Source organism: Manacus vitellinus, unplaced genomic scaffold (assembly GCF_001715985.3).
Source record: "Manacus vitellinus isolate BGI_N305 unplaced genomic scaffold, ASM171598v3 scaffold_64_pilon, whole genome shotgun sequence".
Classification (NCBI taxonomy): domain Eukaryota; kingdom Metazoa; phylum Chordata; class Aves; order Passeriformes; family Pipridae; genus Manacus; species Manacus vitellinus.
This window is the reverse complement of record NW_021940718.1, coordinates 1,486,013-1,507,827: the sequence shown is the minus strand read 5'-3', so window position 1 is coordinate 1,507,827 and position 21,815 is coordinate 1,486,013. Positions and strand designations below refer to the sequence as shown.

Sequence of the window (21,815 nt, the reverse complement as noted above, 5' to 3'; positions counted from 1 at the left end):
CAGGAAGTTTCCTACTGGGAACTGTCTTCCTTGACTCAGGTCCTTTTCCCACGGGCAGTGCAGGTGTTTGGGGTTTTACAGTCTTTTCACTTATTTTCTTTGTTTTCTTTGCAGAAGGTACACCGATCCGAGGTAAGACACCCCCAGCTCACTCACTCACCCACTCTCCAAACACTTCTCTCCACTCAGATCCCGTTCCATTGCCCTCTGCTCAATACAGATTCGTGTTGTTGTTATGTTTTCTTGTCCTGCTTCACCTCTGGATATTTCTTTTTTTCTACCTGTCTTTCTTTTATCTATGGTTATAATGTCCTTTTTTGTTTGCTGGGTGCACTTGGTAATACTGATACTGTTATTCTAATAACGTCTCTGGCTGTGCTGCCTCAGATTTATGGCAGAATTTTAAGAGCTAATCTCTCCAGGACTATGAAGGACTGAAGTTTATCTCGAGCATTAAATGTTATCAAGGCTTGGTAAATACTTAGGACCTTCTCTTGATTGGTGCAAAGTGCTCCCAAGCTGCTGATGGCGATGAGAGTTTTCCAGTCCTTTGCTCAGGCAGATCTTCAGCACTTACCATCTCAGCCTATTCATTTGTTTGGCTCCAGAGCCTCTTTCCACTTCCTCCCCACTCTCTTACCCTCAGGTTTCTCTGGGAAAGATCCATGGTAAGTAGCTTCTGCACTGTCTCTTTAATGGAGTCAAAAAATACTTGACCTCAAGCTGTCATTGAAAGGCAGAAGGAATTGGGTGTGCACCCCTTGGAAGACCCTGCTTTGGTTTTATCTCCACTGGCACATTTAAAATTCCATAATTCTCTGCTGGTAAAAGCAACAGGAGGTGCTGTAGGTGAGATTTACGTTTTTCACACATCATCTCTACTGGCTCCTGACAAGTGCTGAACAGTCCTTGCCCTCTCTGCAGTGTCACTTCTGCCACTGCCTTGATCAGCAGAGCTGCAGAGGGCAGGGTGGAAGGGGTGGGCAGTGGGCAGAATGGAAGGGATGAGTCCTTACTCCCCTTGGGAAGCTGCTCAGAGCAGTCCATGGTTCCCTTCCTGCTCTGCAGCGTGGCTTCCTCTGCCCTGTGTGCACTCAGACAAGTGATGCTCATGAGCCTTGCAGAAAACCTATCTGGAACCAGTGGGAACAACCCACAGATTTGTCCAAATTACCAGAAATTTCTGGGAGAACTCACTGACCAGCTCTCCACCCAAGTGAAGCTCTCTGAGGCAGAGCTGGAGCTGTAATTCCATATGAAATTCGCTCAGCTGGGGGCTCAGTGTGAAGCTTCAGTGAGTTTGGGTTTTAACTCTTGTTATGCTGAAAAGACCCACAGATTCTTTTGGAATTAATTTCGTTTGGTTTAGTGGCTTGGATGGGTTTTTTTTTTTTTTTGGTTTTTAGTTCTATCTGTTCTGCTTTTGGGAGCTCTGAGGCACAATGGATGCTGGTGGGAGTCTCACTCACACCCCATCCCTGTCCTAAATACTCTCCCAGCCTCATGTCCCCCCATACAGGGTCATTCCCACCCACGCACACGCAGAGGAACGTGAGCTCCGTGTCCTCCTCATGTGAACACACTGGTTTTTCCTTCCTGAAAAGGCTGTATCTGCAACCAACAATGATCTCATTTGCACTCTTCTCACTTAAGATTTTATCAATACTATTACACCGAGCTGGAATTGTTTGGTTTTCGTATTTAGTTTTTTTTTTTCCCAGAGATGGGAGTTAAGAGTCTTACCACATGTGAGCTCTGTCCATATCTGTAGTATAATCATGTACTCCTAATACATAAAACATTTGAGAGCCTGTTGAATAATTTATGTAGTATGTATTTTAACTGGAGTTTTGCAGGGATGAAGCCTTCTGAGGTAAATGAGGCAATTTTCTCCCATGTACTTCCATGCTGCATCTCTCTGCATATTTGCTGACAGGAATCTTTAGTTTGGGCTCTGGGTGTATTCTTGTAGCCTGCAATAATGTACAGGTTTAAGAAAAAAACCTTAATCCTTTTGGCCCAGATGATGCAAACCACGCAGGCAATTCTGAAGTTCCAGTGCAGTATTTATGGGGTTTTCCCTTGGGAATATTTGCTATCAGCGAGGTGCTTTGCACAGGGACTCAGTAGGCTTCCTGGGAAGCAGGTATTTGAGCACAAAACAAAGGCAGTGGTGATAGAAATTCCCCAAGCAGTGGGTGACAAAGCCTTTCGCTTTTATGGTCACTGCTTCAAATTGAGCAAGGGAAAGTCAACTGCCTGCTGATGGATTTCCGGGGCTCACGGTAATATGGATTATTGAGGCTGATTTCAGGAGTTCTGGTGCAGAACGCCTGCATTGCAGAAGCCACAAAACTTGGTGCTTTTGCTGATGGGTTCAGGACAAAGAGTAACTCCTGATAGAGCAGGGGGGGATTGAATTTTCTCCTCACGTTGGGTACATGTCCAGCCACAACACTGAACCCAGCCATGAACTGATGCCCGCAGGGGCTCGGCGTTCCCGGCCTGCGTTCCCAGGGAGGAAACAGCAAAACACTGAGGCTGTTGCAGTGTCTTAAAGCAAAGTGGTGATGATGGTGTCTGTGCTGCGGTGTTCTTCTCTCCTCAGGTGGGCTGCAGATCGAGAGCAGCGAGGAGACCGACCAGGGGAAGTACGAGTGCGTGGCCAGCAACAGCGCCGGGGTGCGCTACTCCTCCCCCGCTAACCTTTACGTGAGAGGTAGGGAGCACATCGGCTCACTGGCACACACCTCCCTCCTCCCCGGGCCTCCCTTGTCCCAGCTATCCCATTCCATCCTGGCCCCGAGCAGGGGAAGTGCTGGTGGTGATCCCGGAGCCTGCAGAGGGATCCCGCTGTGCCCCGATTTCCTCCCCGCAGCCGGCAGCTCCTGCTGCCCCGCCAGCACTGCAGGGCTGTGTCACCCACAGAGGAGTCGAGTGAGACCCAAAACAGTGCCCCCCAAAATCTGCCAGCGTCAGCCTGCAGAGCCCAAAGGGGAATGAATCACTTTGGCTGCAGAGAGGCCCTAATCCCCCTTTCTCCCAAAGGATCCCCTCTCTGGAAGTGGGAAGGTTTCAGTTCTGCTGGTGTGGGTGTGAGAGGAGGGGAGGACCCTCTCAGCCCCCTCCACAGAGCTCTGTATCCCCAGATCTCACCAGGTTGCATTGTCACTGCTCCCCTCAGTCCCAGCTGGTTTTCCCTTTGCCAGCAGTAAATTGTCACTGGTTCCTTGGGAACGAACACTGGGCATGGAGAGCTGGAGAGGGCCAGCCCTGCCTCAGTGACAATCCCTTCACCCATAACAGGGGGAACAGATGACAGGGGGATTGGCTTCTGCTCGATGCCCCCTCGATGTTCTCCCACCCCTTGGGCCAACAGCCTCTCTGCTTTCTCCATTATTTTAATCTCTCTGACCTGTAATATTTCGTGTGTAGCTTTGGTTTAACATCTTTCCACAGCAAAATCCCTTTTGGTAATGAGAGAGCAGGGCTGGTCCTTCTCGCTTTTTTTGAAAAAAAAAAAACAAACAAAACAAACAAAACAAACAAAAAAAAACCATTGGGAGGAAAAAAGAAAAGTTACATCCCAGCAAACTGTTCCCATTTCCATCCCATCGACAGAGGAAGCGCCTCCCACCTACACTCACGTTACTCTGCAGCCCAATGCAGAGCCATGCTCCTGTGTGCACTCCTTTCTCTCTCTCTTTCTCTCTCTCTCGTGTCTCACGCTCACTAAATCACATGCACATGGAGAGAAGGCTTTTAATAATTTAATGTTTCCAAGCTAAATTTTTAAAATAGCCTTTTGTGGCCAGCTGGAAAATTGCGTTTGAAATTTTTTTGCCCCGTCGCCCGGGCCCCGAAATTTTGGGAACGTAAATCTGGATCTGATACTAATTCAGGGCTGGATCCTTTGCAGACAGCTTAGCTGGAATGGTTTGGGTTCTTTTTTTTTTAAAAAAAAATAAAAAGCAGGAAAAATGTGGGAATTTTTTATTATTCTTTTATTTATAAATTTCCTCTATTTTTCTGGCCACTCGGAAACTACCCAGGAGACAAAGGTTGTAACATGGTGTTGTCTCCACACCTGGATGAGTGGGCTCCAGGTATAGCCCTCTTTCTATCCCAGTTAGCCTGTGTGTACCTGGGCCTGCCTGAAACCAGCACTAACCAGCTGAGAGAGTGCAGAAAACAGCGGGTACCAGCTCGGCCTGTGGTTTGGGTGTTTTTCATGCTGTTTAATTCCTTGTTTCTTGTGTGTTAATATCGTGGAAAGGTAACAAATTTCTGAAATGGATTTGCTTTGGTGGGAGGGAGAGTTCATGCACATTTTTCTTCCCGTTTTTTTTTGTTTTAAAAGAGTCTCGAACACTCCTGTGTTTCCAATTGACTTGTTTCTCCCATAACATGCTTGTCTCTATAGACCACCTGGGATAGGAGTTGTAAGTTTGAACATTGCAAGGAAATGGTTTGGTTTGGTTTTGCTTTTCTTTTTCTTCTTCTAATTATTTCTTTTTTTTTTTTTTTCCTTATTCAGTCCCATGGTGGAGTCAGTGTGAGCAGGGCTGGGTGTGGGGCTGGGGGGAGCACGGGGGCCGGGGGAGCGGAATTCCAGCCCGGGGGCTCCTCCGTGTCGGGTCTCCTGCCCGGCACAGGCTCCACTCCCCCTTCTCTAAGGAGCAGAAGGACTTAAAGAAGGGAGAATCCTTCTTGGGGTCAGCACCTCTGTGGGGGCTGATTCTGAGCTAGGATTGCTCCCAGCCTGACCTCCATACGGAGCTTGGTTGGTCTTAAAGGTACCCAATGGGATGGGAGGGGGAGCGTTAGGAAGGCAGGAAAGAGGGTCGTTACTATCTTCATTTTTTTTTCCTTTCCTTTTATTTTGGTTAAGAGAAAAAAAAAAAATCAATCAATTTGCAGCTGACAGCCTTGAGAAGGCCTTTTTTTACTCTCTCTGTGTTTCCCCTATTTTTCTCTTCTCCTCATGTCATTGTGTTCCGCATCAAACCCCCTTAACATCCCTCAGAGCTACGAGAAGGTTGGTGTGGTTTTTTTCTTTTTTACTTTCTTTACCCACATTTTTACATTCGTAAGAGAAAATAAAAAAATAAAAATGAAAAAAAAAAAGTGAAAAAAATTATAAAAAAAAAATGAAAAGAGAAAAAGCAAGAAATCTTTAAGATGAGCGAGACCCGCGCGTTCCCGGGTCTCGCGGAGATGAGTTGAGTTGCATTGTGGGCCTCTCTATGCATCCTTTGGTAATGTTGCTGAGTTCTTGCACTTTTTTGTCGTCATGGTTACCTTGCCGTTTGGACATTGGGCCTGATGCATGATAGGAGAATGTAACGAATCTTCTTTGCATGCCACTTTTTAAATTAATTCTGAATTCTTTTTTTTCGAGATATAAAATATGTACAGTTTTTTGGTTTTCTTTCCGTTATACGATTCTGGTTTCTTTGAAGTGAATTTACTGTTACTTTCCAAATTTTTTTTCCGGTTCTGTTGGGTTTTTTGCTTTCTCTTGATTTCCTGTTTCTGTTTCGATTGGTTATGCTGTGCTGTAGTTTATTCCAAACGCATTGTGAGAAGCCAGTGTTCCTGCCCACCCGGTGGTAACTGAACTCCTCAATCCCTCCAGGAGGAAAGGAGTCACACAGCTCTAACGCCTGTCCATGGAAGCCCTGCTATTTGGGACAAGCCTTTGTTCTGGGGGGAGGGAGGGATCTGGGAAGTGGAAAAGATGGTGAGAACCCAGGGGGGTCGTTCCAGGAGTTAGGGCAGCCCCCGGGTCACGTTGTTACTGACGTGTCTCTCGAGGTGTGGCTCTTGTTCCACACCCTGCACACGAAGCCAAACCCTGATCCCTGCTCCGAAGGGATTCCCCAGCAACGCAGAGCTCGCTCACTGGGAACTGCCCATTTCCCTCCAGCAACACCAGGAGCTCACCTGCTCTCAGAGAGGTTCCTGCTGTTCCCAAACCCCATGCTGTTGTCTCTCCTGGAGCACCCATGTGTGCATGGAGAGCCCCATGGCCAGGCAGTGCCCAGCTCCTCGGCAGAGCCTGCCAGAATTCCTTGGAGGAGGGTGACCCCTCGTCCTGGCAGGGAAGGGCAACCAGGCAGCTGCCTCCTGGCTCTGCCTCTCCATATTTTCCTGCTCCCTTCCCTGTCATTTATCCATTACTGCCTGGTAAAGGCACCTTGAATCCCAGCCAGTGCAGTGAAGGTAGAGCCCTCCTTCCCAAAGGAGCGTGGGAAGAGAACTGCAGCTGTGGCAGCCACTGGGGGCACATCTGGCAGCTGCAGCTACTGCAAACAGCCACCAGGAATCTGACCAGTGACATTGGAGCTGAAAATGCCTCTTTTCCCTCTTCTCATCTCCCTGTTTATCCCCACGAAGCCCCTGTTGCCTCCCATGTGTGCGTCCTGGGCCACATGGGAGAGTGAACAGGGGGTTTGCAGTGTGTCAGTGGTACCCGTGGTGCTTGGTGCTTTCCCTGTGCAGAACTGAATGCCAGCCCTTTCCCTGGATATGCCTTTCCCTCTGCCCATCAGTCCTCACCTCAACCAGCTACCAAAGGAGTGGCTTTCCTAGGGCACAGGTATTAAAGCTGTGTGATTTTTGAGAAATCCAGTGCAGTATTGACACAGTATCTGTCTCTCTCTTGCTCTATCTCTCTCTTTCTCTCTGTCTGTCCTTCTCTTTTTTCTTAAAATGCTGAGATTTCAGTGCTCGGACCCTCAGTGCTGGTATTCTCCCCTTCCCCTTTCAAGTCTCTCCCCCCTCCCCATAGGTATGAGGGTTCCACTCCGAAATGCTGCGCTCTTGGGAATGTCTTTGGGAAGAGACCAGCTGTGGCTCTTCTGACTTGGATGCCAACAATAGCCAAAAAACAGCCCCCAGCCCCAAGGCTCTATTTAAAGACAAAAAAAAAAAAAAAGAAGAAAAAAAGGCTTGTTCTATATTAGAAAACAAACAAAAAACAAAAAAAAAAAAGAGAAAAGGAATAGTGTTCCAAACGAGGTTTTCCCATCCCACCTCCCTCCTGCCTAGGACTAAAAGGTGATAATCACTCCTAATTACAGGATTTTCCTTCATGACTAGGAGTTTAAGTTTCAGGATTTAGGTGCAATTAAAAAGGGATTTATACACCATTGTTTTTTATTTGTTTATTTTCTCTTTCCTAAAGTATTTCTAACATGGCCAAACCGCACTGCTGCTGGTAGAACCTCTTGTGATCTGAGAAGGTTTGAAGATTAAATTCTTCCTTAAAAGCCAATAAAAATAATAATAATAATATCAACAACAATAAACTCAAGCTAAATGGGATGTAGTCATGATAGGCTGGAATGACACTGGGTGAGGAAATAGAGACTTGATACCTGGCTAGAAGGGCTTGTGGTTTGCTAAAGTTACAGTCTCTGAGCAACCTGGTCTAGTGGAAGGTGCCCCTGCCTGTGGCAGGGGGTTGGAACAAGATGATCTTTAAGGTCCCTTCCAACCCAAACCAGAGGCATGGTCTTGAAATTATTGGGTGAGGATTTGCCTTGTGTTTTGTTATAGGTCAGATCGTGCCATGGTCCAAAATAACAGAGAGTCTTCCAACAGGGAATATCCAAGGTCAAAGGCAGAGGTGTCTTTCTGGAGACCCATAAAAGCAGGTCAGAAGCAGGTGAGGTGAACTCTGCCACCAGCCTAGGGTGTATGGAACTTTCTAGGCTGAGCCAGTTGTCCAAGTTTCACCTGTAGGCAGTGAAAAGAAGGACACAGTTCTAGTGCAAGTCAGCACACCCTCAGGTGGAAATGCTGATTTTATGGGAGCCACACAAGTCACCTGGCTTTCAAAAGTCCTCAGATGCTTCTCTGTATCCCTAGGGACACAAATGCCATCAAACCTGTGGCCCATAGTGATTGTAGGAAGGGATGGATTTGAAATCCTGCAGCTCAAGAGCTGTCAGGCCGTGGTGGTGTTTGAGAGGCTCCTGCCTCTCCTTGCGCAGCCGTGGCTGCCCCATCCCTGGGAGTGTCCAAGGCCAGGCTGGACAGGGCTTGGAGCAACCTGGTCAGCTGGAAGGTGTCCCTGCCCATGGCAGGGAGGTGGAACTGGATGACCTTTAAGGTCCCTTCCAACCCAAACCACTCTGTGGTACCTGATGGTATTTTGCCTGAGCCTCAGGGAGTCCCCACGTGTGGAGCTCAGTTACCCCAGTGAGGACAAGGATCTGCTCATCCAGGACCTGTGGCCATGGATGTTTTGCCCCCTGGAAACAGAGCCATTTGCAGGTCTCCTCTTCATTTGGAAAGCGTGACTGCCACCTCAATTGCTCTGTTTTGATCCCAACAAGCAGCTGCTTGGCTGGGGATGGAGCACTGTGTGTAAGGACCACGTGTCCCTGTGCTCCTCCATATCCCAAAGGGAAGGAGGAATGAGCCATGTGGGCTGTGCTTTGGCGTCCTCTGACTATGCAGAGCTGCTGCTGCTGGTACAGGACGTGTTGTCACGGTTGAATTTACCAAAATTAAAATTTTTCCCCTTTTTCACGCAGCGGGGCCCTGTCAGGAGATACAAAAGGCAGCAGTTGGGATGCTGCAGGGATAATCCTTTTTTCCTCTCCACTCGAGCTTCTTGTGGCTCTGCTCTTTTCCAGCCCAGGGAGCTGTAAATGGCTCAGCAGGAATTTAAACCAGCCCAGTGCTGCTGTGCCTGCTCAGGCCTTGCCTTTGCTGCTTGTCAGAGGCAACTCAGTGCTTAGTCACCCCGAGTCAGGTTCTGCAGTCCAGGGCATGCTGAGAACATTCCCAGTTATTCTCAAGGCTCTCAGGAAAACCTCAACTCACTGAGAGGCCAAAGATGGAACCAGGCCAGGGCTAAACACGTAGGAGCAGAACAAGAGAAATCAAACTAAATAAAACCCATAGAAAATGCAGGAATAGTGTGCTGAGCACCTCAGAAAATAAACTTCAAACTAGATTAAAATGTGACTAATATAAGCAATAATTTAGCCTCTAGCCTGGGTTAAGTTTGACTCATGTGTAATTTGACCATCAAACCAGAGCTGCTGCTTGGTTCCAAGTGGAACCAGTGCTGAGCTATTCCCTTTCAATGCCATTTAGAGGTTGAAGGAAATAATTCCACTTGCACTAGAGATTTAACAAATAGCCACGAGGGCAAAACAGTCATTGGTATTTTAAACTGTAGGAATTTTAAGACCTTTTTAGACTAGACTGATAAATTCTTGAATGGAAAAGGAGGGAGGCAGACCCACCACTGGGTTGTACAACTGCCTCTGCAGTGCCCAGTTTCCAGGTGCTGGAATTTAGGGATGGAGAGTTCTGGGATAGTTTTTCAGGGTTGTTTTAGCATTTCCATGGGTGGGGGAGCGCCCTGTCCGTGTTTGGGGTGTCCTCAGCTCTGAAATTCTAGTTCCAAACCAAACAAAGCAAACAAAAACTTCACTGTGTTTCTGCAGAAGGATTTCTCAAGGGTATCAGGAAATGGAAATGGATACAAAAAGCCACCCCCCCCCCAAAAAAAAAAACAACCAACAACCAAAAAAATTCAAAACTGTGTATATATCTATGTATATACATGACTATCTCTCTATAGAGGGCACTTTGCAGGAACACTGTGCTGTACTGATCTCGAAATCTCTGCCTGCCTGTGTCTCTTACACCTTTTGCATCGCTGTTCTCTTTGTTTTAGGGGAAAAAATTAGATTACACCTTGTCAAATTAAAATAACAAAACCTAAAATAGTCGAGTCTGTGTTTAAAATTGCAGAGCTGCTTGAAAAACAATTGGATTTCGATGATTTTCTGTTTAATCCTGTAAAAAGCAACAGGAAAAAAAAAAAAGAATTACAAAAGACCAGAGATGTTCAGCCAGCCTGTCACTCAGCTAATGTGGTTTTTTAAGTGAAAAGTAACAATTATTGGGAAGGTAATGGATTTCCTCCAGACCAAATCCAAGCCTTGGGCTCATTCTTTATTTATCTACCTGTTGACTCATTTATTTTTATTTACCATGAAGGAAATGAGGAAGGAGATGGGCATGAGGAGGGGAGTATCTCGTCCTGTGGAGGGACGGAGGTCGGAAATCCAAACCCAACAGCCTTTGGCCCCCGAGGAACGAACCTGGAATTGGAATGGGAGAGGGAGGAGGAGGCAGAGGCGGCTGCACGGACACGCAGGGGCAGGGACACACCACCTTTTGGGAGGGGAGGACAGGTGTAATCTAAGCTTCACTAATAATGTAGAGGCTGCACATTATTTTGGCACCCTTTCCCTACCCCCTCCTCATTTTGGAGCAAGACGGAATGACTCCTGTCTCACCAAAATGGCCAATAATGTCCGCCTTCTCACCTCATTTGGAGCAGCAGCTTGCTGAGTGTCAAAATGTTCAATACCATTTGGTTTTGTTTGGTGCTTTCAACCAGTCACTTCACTTTCTTTCGTTTCCTTTTCCCAATTAATTTCTTCTTTAAGGTATGAGAACGTGTTTTCACTTTGAGTTGGTTTAATGTGAATCGGGGTTTGAAGTGACGGGTTCTTGTCCAGAACGTTTCTCCTTTTCCCCACCTCGCTCCTCCTCCAACATTGCTTCTCCCTGAGGGAATCTGGAAGGGGCTTAAAAAGTGCAACTGGTGGATTTCCTCAGCACAAACTGGTTGGTTGGTCCTCAGATTTCTCTCACTAGCAGCGTCCTGGGAACGCATTTTAAGGATGGATTCTGGTGTTGCAAATGTCAACCCTGGATCTCACAGTGTCTCTTCCGACCAGGTCTGTAAATCTGTCCCTTGCAAAAACACCTCTCACCTTGTGGACCTCTTCTTTAACAGAGTGGTGGTGGTGGGGAACCTTAACTGTGCTGATTGGGACCAAAAAAGCCAAAAATGCCACTCACACAACACAAACTGGGTTAACCTCTGCCTCCGTGAGCAGCAACAAAACCAATTGGCTTTCCAAGGGTGTGAAAAGTTATGGATCTGTTCTGTTTCTTAAAAAAGCCTGATTTGGGGTGCAGATTTGCAGTGTGAAATGCTTATCCAACAGCCAATTAAACAGACTCATAACTAACTGCACTTCAGAAATCTCCCTGTGCCTCAGAGGTGGCTTCTCTGCATCGAGATAATTCAACTTGCATCCCAAACGTCCAGCTCCTGTCTTGAAATCTGGTTCTATCAGTAACAAGCTGTATCCTTGTTTGAAAAAAGCTCCTGGGAGTTTTTTGGCCATGGAAAATGTCTGTTTGTGTGTGCCTGCCTGTGTGTGTGTGTCCGTCGGGAGCTGCTGCACATGGAGCATGAACGTCCGTGTCCGCATGCGAGGTCGGCTTCGTAACCCAGGTCTGACAAAGCTGTCCTGGAAACCAGAACATCCCTGGAACTCAGGGAAGGTGCTTCTTGCACCAGGAACTGGGAGAAGTGTTAGAGAAGTGTCTGTAAAGCAAGGCCGCTGCCCTATCCCAGTGTTTCATTTCCAGACAGGGCAGTTCTTTTCTTCCCGGTCCTTTGGAAGTGTTGGAAAGCAAAATGGAAAGGAATCTCTTTCACTGCGTTTTTTGCCTGTAAAATTTCCCTCTTTCAGCTGCTGTGTGTGACACCCAGCAGGACCCAGAGCTGAAATTGTTCTTGATTCCACCTCTAGCTGCACTTCCAGCTTCCTTCCCACCACTGCTCTCTTCCTCCTGGACCTTGTCCTAAAGGCTGACCCAGAGATTCTCACCTTGACAAATTCCATGTCACCAGCCAAATCCGAGTGGTGCAGCAATTAAAATAAACAGGGGCATGGTGGTGGGGAGCCAGAGATGAACCCTGTAACTACTGTGGTTGTCACAGCCCTGAGCTGTGGCAGGGATGTATCCAGGGACTCTCTGAGGTCTCCAGCATTTAACTGGAGTTATTTTCCCATCCTAGACCGGTGTGTGGATGTTGGTAGACTTGTGCACACACAGGAATGTGTAGCTTTTTTTAAACCAGGATGCACCAGGGAAGTGCTGCTGCCTGTTTTGGGCTCACCTGAGCCCTAATCCAAATTAAACCAGCCCCAAAGTGCCCTGTGACCCCACGGAGCTGACCTGCACCCCTGGGAGCTGTGAGGAGGAGGGGAGGGTTTGCTCTGCAGTTCTTTGGGAGCTTGTGTTTTGTGAGTGGATCTCTTTCTTCCCTGCCCAAAACCACAGCCAGGAACAGTCTGCTCCCTTCAGACTCCGATTCTCAGCACTCCGCCCTACATCAGATAATGCTTTTCAGTTATTAAATTCTGGTTTGTTCTTCCTTTTTCTTTTCTTTTCTTTGTTTGTTTTTGTTTGTTTTTTTTCCTTTCTCTTTCGGTTTGGTTTTATTTCTTTGCGATTAGCTTCGGTTTGAATTAACTGTCTTGTTCTGTTCCCATGACAACTCAGTGTTTGCATCCCACCTGCCGTTGTTTGTTGCTGTTGATGCTGTTTGCTGACCGGATCCTGTCCGGATATGTCTCCCCATTCCTCCTCACCTTTCCCACCTTGCCTCCCCCTCTCCAGAAGGTTACATGCCAGCCCCTCCTCTAAAGAGTCATCCCCACCCCAGATTTGTCTGCATGTTGACCCCACTTGTTTCTCTCCAAGTTCTCTCCATCTTGTCTCAGACTGTGACAGGTGTGGTTTTCACCTGGCTCCATTTTCTGAATTGTGGTGCCTCCAGAAGCAGTGGGAAGAAGGATGGAGTAGGAAACAGGGATGTACCCTCATTTTTAGGGCTGAAAGGCCTCTGCAGTCACAGGAGGGAGGAAGGAGCATGTTGCCTGATGCTTTGAGCCAGTGCTGGTCCCTGAGGTGGTAAGAAACCCTCCTTACACCTTTCTCCAGGTAGAAAGTCACCTTCTAGTGTCAGTGGCCAGGTGAGTTTGCAGTCTCTCCCTCCACATGCTAATTCTTTCCCCAGCTGAGGGCATGCCACCCATTATCCCTGCAAATCCATGCATGCAGGAATTCTCCTCTGCCATTCCTGAGCTTCCAGTGCCACAAATCTGGAAGTCTTCTCTTCCTTGCCTCCCAGTACTGGTTCCTGGCTACTGGTACCTGCAGAAAAGAGTCTGACAGCCCAATGGGGAGACCAGACCTTGTGTGAAGGTGTCCATTGTCACCTTGCAGGACAATGCAAGGGCTGTAGTTGGCTTTTGTTTACCAAAGCCCCACTAAATGGCAAACAGCCACTAGCTGTCCTGGCAGTGCCCTTCCCATTGGAAAAGATCCATAAAGCTGAGTGACAGCCAGGGAAGGAAGATAAATACTAGAAAACCCCAAGACATCAGTTCCAGGGGACATCTGAAGGCACTGGGGCTCGGGAGGGGCGAGGGCAGGCTCAGCTCTGCTGTCCTTGGCTTTTGCATGAGGCAATGGCCACTGAGCCCTAGAGAGGTTGTTCGAAGTTACCTGGGAATAGGACAGCAGGGACAGGTGGTTTTCAGGCCCCCAGCACTCCAAACTCTCCTGCCCCCTCGCCCACCCTGCCTGAGGGAGTTCCTGCATGGCTGTCCCTGGAGCTGGAGGAATCCTGCACTCCCACTCTCCTCCGGCTGCTGCTGTTCCTGCATTTTTCCCGGGTCCATATCCTTTTGTCTTTGCCTGTGGGATGAGACCCTGCCCTCAGCTCCCTCCCTAGGGCCTCTCTGATCCACACACGTTCTCCTTTGTCCATTCTCCTGCTTTTCCCCCTAAGGAAAGGGCCCCCACAGTTCCTCCAGCCAGCCCGGGTCGTTCAGAAAATGGAGCCAAGGAAACCACAGCCTCCCCCTTTGCGTCCATGTTCTTCCTGTGTAAGGTCTGGAAGCTGCATCCACCTCTCTGCTAAGGAGATGCACAGAACATGTCACTGTTTTTCTCAACGTTAAAAGTTTCATTACCTTGTTTTTCTTATTAATTCTATTCTATTTATTATTCCGCCAGGGCTGAGATGTGACAATGTGAGCCACCACATTGGGTCACATCAGCTAGAAAAAGTATGCAGCATTAAAGTGGGTTTCCCCCTTCCCCTCCCTCTCTCTCTCTCTCTTCTTTCTCCCTTCCCCTCTTGTTCTCCTTCTCCTGGTCTTCCTTCCTTTCTCTGTCGCTCACTCTCTATCCAGTATCCATGTGGGCATTTGCTAGCCGCCCAGAAATTATATTTCTCTGCATTTTCCTCTCTCCTTCTCTCTTTCTCTCTCTCTCTGTCTCTCTTTTTTACCTATTTTGCATGATGTTTGTGACTCTGAGAGCTGCATCTATCGATGGAACCGTGTCAGATCTTAAAGAGGCTTCGTTAGGGTTTCTATACCCGAAAACCACAAAAATTTCATTAGAGTTTCTCATCTTTTCCACACTCTCTCTCGCTCCAGGGGGACTGTGTTCCCCTGGACGCTTCTCACACGCAGGCACCAACTAAATTCTGTCCCGCTCCGGGGACTCCCTCTCCTCCCTTGTTTACCATTTTGCCTTTTACTTCTCGAGTGGTGTGTCTGGAATTTGGGGATGTGACACTTCTCTCTTTGTTGAATTCTCTGGGTCCAACAAGGCAAAACTTTGAGAAGTTTCCATCTCCATCCCAACCTTCTCCTCGCCCCCACCCCGCCTCTGCAGCATCCCTGGGTGGGAGAGGGCCCCTCTCTGGAGACAGAGGGGGCACCTGGACCACCCTGGGCCGTGGTGGTGGACGGGCTGTTCCCTTTGGGAGAAGGTGATCCGGGGTCAGACTCCACTGGGAAAGGGGAGGAGCAGGTTCCCGGGGTGTGGAGCGGGGAGCTGGGGGCCCCAGCGGCCACGGAGGAGATTTTTGGACGCTCGCCATGCCAGCTCTTGCCAGTAAAGATGAGAAATTGCTAATAAATTTTTGTGTATTTATCTGTGCTGTGATGGGTCTAATCTTGATCAATGGAACCCTGTTGCTATGAAATATCGCTTTTATGTCTATATTCTATATATTGTTTGTGAAGTACAAATTTATTTGGAGTTTAGTTTTTTTTTTCGGTTTTCGATTTTTTCATTTCTTCGTTTTTTCGTTTCGTTTTTAATGAAGGAAGAAAATAAACGATGACAAACCCCATCTGTATTTAAATTACCTTTTGCTCTTTTTTCTTTTTTCTCCCTTCTTTTTCTTTCCTTTCTTTCTCTCTTTTTTTTTTTTGTTTTGTTTTGGTTTTTTGTTTTGTTTTTTTTTGGTTTTTTTGTTTTTTACTTTATTTTGCTTTTTCGGTTGGTTTTTTTTTTGTTACCTCTGTGCGTCTCGTCCACAGTTCGCCGTGTGGCCCCTCGCTTCTCCATCTTACCTGTCAGCCATGAAATCATGCCCGGGGGCAACGTCAACATCACGTGCGTGGCCGTGGGTTCGCCCATGCCCTACGTCAAGTGGATGCAGGGAGCGGAGGACCTGACGCCCGAGGATGACATGCCCGTGGGCAGGAATGTCCTGGAGCTCACGGACGTCAAGGACTCCGCCAACTACACGTGTGTGGCCATGTCCAGTCTGGGAGTCATAGAAGCCGTTGCCCAGATCACGGTGAAATGTAAGGGAGCGTGAGCACGGCCAGAGCGAGCGCGGGGCCCGGCTGCACGCGGGGGAGCGGGCACGGGGCGAGGGGTGTGGGTAGGGCACGTGGCAGAGGGTCTGAGCATGTGGGCACAGCACACCCGGGCACTGTGCCTGTGCATGGGAGCATTCGTGGGACGTGGCACGAGTGGGAATGTTGGGTCCTGTGTTGTCGTGTGTGTGCACGGGGAGAGCCTGGGGCTGCCCGAGCTGCACGAGAGGAGTGTGGGGCACAGTCCTGCATGGCCAGCTGCTCGTGCACGAGTGGGTGTGTGCATGGAGAGGGACACAGTCCTGCATGGCCAGGTGTGTGTGTGCATGGAGAGGGACACGGTCCTGCATGGCCAGGTGTGTGTGTGCATGGAGAGGGACACGGTCCTGCATGGCCAGGTGTGTGTGTGCATGGACAGGGACATGGTCCTGCATGACCAGGTGCTCGTGCACGAGTGAGAGATGGAGAGGGACACAGTCCTGCATGGCCAGGTGCTCGTGCACGAGTGGGTGTGTGTGTGCACAGAGAAAGGCACAGTTCTGCACGTACAAAGGTGCTTGTGCACGAGTGGGGGTGTGTGTGTGCACGGAGAAGGACACGGTTCTGCATGTCCAAGGTGTGGGAGATGGAGAGGGACACCGTGGCTGCATCGTGGGCGTGTGGGTGCCTGGCTGCACGTGTGCAAATCCATGTTTTGCTCCCAACCTGTGGAGGTCCGTGGCCATGGGCAGGGACACAGACTTGTGCACCCCCAGTGCCGTGTGCTGCGATCTGTGCATGTGTCCTCAGGGATCCCACACACAAGGAAACCCACAGTGAAGGGGAAGCTGGTGGCTTGAGACCTTCCCTCGCTTTAGGACACCTGAGGTGTTTGTTGTGAAGAGAAGTGTGGCTCCAATCCCTGCATGCTTGTGTCTGTCCTGGCACATGAGGCTGGCTGGGCACTTTGCAAGGAGCCTTGGATGGCTTGGAGCCTGCATGCCATCCTGTTCCAAGGTTAGAGATTCAGCCAAGGCCCTGAGGATCTCTGGCATGTGAACCCTTGCAGTAGAGCTTAGTTCCAGCATCTTAGTGGCCGTTGTTGCCTCAACAAGACGGGGAATAACCCCAGCTTCCAGCTAGTGATTCCCAAGAGGAGCACGGGTGCCATCTTCAATCTATTCTATCCTCAGCAGGGGAGTATTAAACCCAAGCAGGAAGCCCCTGAGGTTGGGTGAGTGTAGAGCTCTGTGTGAGCTGGTGTCTGCTCCGAGTGCTGGTGTTGCCCACGAGGGATCTGGGAGAGACGGGGTGGGAAAGGATGCGGCGGGTGGGGGATGAGAGGAGAAACACACTGGAAAAGGGGAGGGATAAAGAAAAGCAATTGTGTTGTATCAGTGATCTGCCTGAAGAAGGTCTGACAGGAGAGATGAGCAGGGACTAGTGATTCTTGGCATGACACTCATCCTGAGCTTCTGCACAGGGAGTGGGCTCTCGTGCCAGCAGAAGGATGCCTGGGGCTGGACTCAGGTCCTCTTTATTTTCCTGAGTGTTTCCTTCCTTCCCTGTCTTATCCTCTCAATTTAAAAAGCTATTGTGAAGGGTAGATTGCTTCTGCTTCCAACTCTCCCATCTCCTCAGATAGGGAATCTTACCCTGCTGGTGCCTTCTGCCTTTTGTCATTTTATTTGAATCCTGTTCTTTCTTACGTTGCTGCATGTGAGAATCCACAGCTCTCCAAGGCAGAAGATGAAAGGAGAAATGAAAGTTTTATTGGTCTAGAGAAGACTGGCTTCAAAGCCAAGTTGGACAGGGCTTGGAGCAACCTGGTCTAGTGGAAGGTGTCCCTGCCCATGGCAGGGGGGGTGGAACTGGATGGTCTTTAAGGTCCCTTCCAACCCAAGCCAGTCTGGGATTCTGTGGTAAGATGAGGTTGGAAAGGGTCTAAAGAGTATAGTGAGGACAGCACATAAAGCTTGAGGACAGGTAAAGCTAGAGAAGACTTAACACTTGCTGTTAAAGCTGTTGAGCATCGTGCAGTCCCCAACAAGCTCCAAGGGGACTCGTATGGCTGAGGGAGAGGGAGATGAGTATTAACACACCTTTGTGGCTTCAGAGGAAGCACTCCCAGAATTTATGGGGTTTTGTTCTGAGGAGCTCAGCCCACGCTGTGCCGCTGCCTCCTGCTGAAGAGGGGGAGGTTCAGCAGTGGCAGAGCCATTCGGAACATCTGAGTGTGTGCTGGGAAGGAGCTCCTGCGAAGCTGCTTCCCTTCCCTGCCATGTGAGCCGGCGGATGTGCAGCTGAAGTCTGAGCTAATGATTCCAGATGTTTAGCTGAACGCCTTCCCTTTGATGGAGCAGTTTAAGGAGGATAATAGAGTGTATAACTAGGTTCATAATATTCCAGCAGCACTCTCCCGAGCTGCCGTGATTGGTGCTGTGCCTCCGGCTCCCGCAGCCCTAACCAGCCCAATTAGGCACCATTTCAGCATTTGTGTTTGGTTTTTTTTTTTTTAAATGCCTGTTCTTCCTGATTCTCAGCACTTCCCAAGGCTCCCGGGACTCCAATGGTGACAGAGACAACAGCAACAAGTATCACCATCACCTGGGACTCTGGAAACCCAGACCCCGTGTCCTACTATGTCATTGAATACAAGTCTAAAAGCCAGGACGGGCCGTACCAGATCAAGGAGGACATCACCACCACGCGCTACAGCATCGGGGGGCTCAGCCCCAACTCCGAGTACGAGATCTGGGTCTCTGCAGTCAACAGCATCGGGCAGGGGCCTCCCAGCGAGTCGGTGGTCACTCGTACTGGGGAACAAGCTCCTGCCAGTGCCCCCCGGAACGTGCAGGGCCGGATGCTGAGCAGCACCACCATGATCATCCAGTGGGAGGAGCCGGTGGAGCCCAACGGGCAGATCCGCGGCTACCGCGTGTACTACACCATGGAGCCCGACCAGCCCGTCAGCAACTGGCAGAAGCACAACGTGGACGACAGCCTGCTGACCACGGTGGGCAGCCTGCTCGAGGATGAGACCTACACCGTGCGGGTCCTGGCCTTCACCTCCGTGGGAGACGGGCCCCTCTCCGACCCCATCCAGGTTAAGACGCAGCAGGGAGGTGAGCGCCTGTGTCACTGCCCTGGGATGCAGGAAGGAGAGGTGTTGGTTGGGTTTGGAGGTTTAGATTAGATGTTGGGAAGAAATTCTTTGGCTGTGAGGGTGGGGAGGCCCTGGCACAGGTTGCCCAGGGGAGCTGTGGCTGCCCCATCCCTGGAAGTGTCCAAGGCCAGGTTGGACAGGGCTTGGAGCAACCTGGGCTGGTGGAAGGTGTCTCTGCCCATGACAGGGGGTGGCACTGGAAGATCTTTGAGGTCCCTTCCAACCAAAGCCTTTTTATAACTCTAAATGTCTTTAATAGACCTTAAACCACTCACTACCCAGGCAGTGGTAACACTTGACTCTCCCTGAAGTACCCAGAAACTACTTTGTCAGAGATGAGTGGGAAACGAGCCTTTTTTGACTCTTTTCTGCAAGAGGAACAAAACAAAGCCCTAATTGTCACAGCAGATGTGCTGAGCTGCAAACACTAGGTGTTTTATCAAAGGCTGTCACCCAACATTCTTTTCAGTGCTTATGGCATGGGGTGCTGATGAGGAAACCCTGCATCCTCCTGGGCTTCCTACTTCCAGAATCGTGTAATACTGGGAATTAATGTGAAGGGCTGTGTTCCACACTGCCGAGAAAGAGGAATATGATCCAGTGGGACACTTCATCTCCAGCAGCTCTGCACATGCTGGAGTCCTGCAGTGGGATTTAACTCCACTGCTTTAGAGGCAGGACCTGCCCACACTGCAGTGTGGCATTTTGCTGCTGACGTGCTCTTCCCACACAGGCTTTGAAGAAGAGAGGGCAGGAGCCTTCTAATTAGCCAAGCTAATGTGTTTCCTCCCGTTTCTTATCTTGCCTCCTCGGCCCCATCCGCTCCTTCTCCGTGCCAGTTCCTGGGCAGCCGATGAACTTCCGAGCAGATGCCAAGACCGAGACAAGCATCGTGCTGACGTGGAGCCCTCCACGCCAGGAGATCATAGTGAAGTACGAGCTCCTCTATAAGGAAGGAGACCACAGCAAGGAGGTGAGTCCAGAGAGGGGCAAGGCTGCGGCTGGGGAGCATCCCAGCCCCTCCATTCCCAGCGAGAGGGGAGCAGGGCAGGAGTCTCTGGGCGGGGTTCACCTCTGCTCCTTTTTGTTTGGTTTTACTTCTTTTTCTCTTCCCGCCTCGCCCACCTCAGGTGCTGAAGAACTTCGAGCCGACGACCTCCTTCACCGTGGAAGGCCTGAAGCCCAACACTGAGTATGTCTTCCGGCTGGCCGCCCGCTCGGCTCTGGGCCTGGGGGCCTTCACCCCGGAGGTCCGAGAGCGCACCTTGCAGTCTAGTAGGTGTCTCTCCTTTTCCCACCCTTCTCTGAGGGGACGACAGTCAGGGAGCCAGAGATGGTGGGCACAGGGGTACGGAGCTGGGGGGGGGGATGTTGACAGTGCTGCGGTTTCGCTGCGGGGATGGGTGAGGGGGGGACACCCTTTGGGACCTGCTCCCTTCTGTCTCGCTTTGCTGGTCCAGGTAGCTGAGATGTGAGCGAGGAGCATTTTGGGGGGTGGTGGGGGGCCGGGTAGCGCCATCCCCGTGGGGTGGGAGCAGCGAGGGGCTCGTGGTGCTGAGCATGCTCAGGGAGGACAGGACCCACCAGCCTGTCCCCACGCAGCCCGAGCAGCAGCCGTCGGGAAGGGGGGCACAGGCAATGGAGCAGGGAGATGGTGGGGAGTCAGAGGGAGAGGAGAAAGGGAGGTGATATTCCCAAGTCCAACGTTTTCACCACCCTTTGGGGAAGCAGTCCTCGTGCTCTTTTCCGTGAGCAACTCCACAGCTGTGGGGAGGAAGATCTGCTGGCCCAGTGAGTGCTGGGAATGGTCCCGTTTGGGCTCCGGCAGAGTGGGAGAAAGGAGTCATGTGGAGGCAGGGAGGGGGGATATTGATGATACCAGGGTGGAGTGTATGCAACAAAACGTGCTGGTTTTAGTTTAATGGATTGTCTCCCTTTGCTGTTGCCCCGGGGACAATAACCCTGGATGGCAATATTTCAACCTGGGCTTTTCACAGATCTTTGCTTTTAAATGAGGTGTTTTTTCACTGCATGAGTGGCTGTGGCAGCTGTTCTTTGTGTTTTCTGTCTCCTCTCATCTCTACTAAATCACTCCGCTGCAGTTTGGAGTAGCCGGGAGCAGAACTAACTCAGAAATGGCTCTGGTCACCAGTGTGAGGAGGGAGAGCACCCACTCCCATCCCTCAGAGTCCCTAACAAGGGGGAACAGCAGGCTCTGGGCTTGGCTTTTTAATTGTCACATCCTGCTGTCTCTCTCTTTCCCCTTCTCCTTCTCTTTCTGTCCTCTGAGGAGTGGGAAGAAAGGGGAGTCTGTTTCTGCACAGACAGAATTCCTCACTGGGGCTTTCTCAGGCCTCCACTCCATTCAAAGATTTTTGTTTTCTTCTTTCCTTCAAATGTTTTTCCCCTTTTTTCCTTCTCTTTTTTTTTTCTCCATACTCTCTCTGCGTTTCATAGGAAAATCCTTTCCTGACTCTGCTGCACATCTGCTGGTTCTGATCCCAGTGTGGTACTGTCAGAGGGAGCATCACTGTGGGATGGGGGAAATGAACTGAAAAGACCTGAAAAATAAGTGTTAAACTTACACTCTGCTTCTGTTTTCCAAGGGGTTTCTCTCCTTGAGATCTGTGGGGATGGGAGGAAAAGAGGGTCTGGGATTTGTTCTTTCTGGTTCAGTAAAACAGGCTGGAAGAAGGGTGTGGGAGCTGATGGCAGTAGGGCTTAGTGATGCTGAAAATTTGTCCCTAAAGGGTGAGGAGAAGGGGATCTGGGAAAGGGGAAGGCTTTGGGGCTTTTTCTAACTTGGCACCTGCCCAGAACAGGGCCGGGTTTCTCTCTCTGTAGCTCAGCTTTCATAGGGAGAGTTCCATTAATTTAACGCTCTTAAGAACATCAGCTGGGAGCTGTCAGTGTCCTGTAACACGGTGAAACATTTTTTCCTGGCTGGCTGTTGGAGGAACGAGTCAATTCTCCCTGGTCCAGGCGGCATCCTTCGGCTCACAGACCTTCTGGCTCGGGACAGGCTTTTGTGTCTTCCCTCCGCAGCTCCTTTTCCGTTCAGCTCCTCCTTGGCCCGCTCCATGCCTCTTCTTTCTTTTCTCTTCTGCTCTCTGCTTGCCTGCCTGCATGCTCTGCAGCCT

At 49.9% G+C, this 21,815-nt stretch overlaps 1 protein-coding gene across 15 annotated transcripts in view; it reads left to right on the top strand.

Moving 5' to 3' along the window:
- The window catches only part of PTPRS (protein tyrosine phosphatase receptor type S), a 163,081-nt gene that overhangs the window by 96,726 nt on the left and 44,540 nt on the right, over positions 1-21,815 (top strand). For 7 of the 15 annotated variants that reach the window (XM_029963839.1, XM_029963837.1, XM_029963831.1 and 4 more), the window contains exons 7-13: positions 115-132; positions 2,609-2,719; positions 5,027-5,038; positions 15,246-15,515; positions 18,053-18,634; positions 19,515-19,648; positions 19,806-19,950. In XM_029963839.1, coding sequence (XP_029819699.1) covers positions 115-132; positions 2,609-2,719; positions 5,027-5,038; positions 15,246-15,515; positions 18,053-18,634; positions 19,515-19,648; positions 19,806-19,950 — 1,272 coding nt within the window. The remainder of the gene's footprint in view (positions 1-114; positions 133-2,608; positions 2,720-5,026; positions 5,039-15,245; positions 15,516-18,052; positions 18,635-19,514; positions 19,649-19,805; positions 19,951-21,815) is intronic. The other 8 variants (XM_029963841.1, XM_029963836.1, XM_029963835.1 and 5 more) reach the window with 3 other exon arrangements.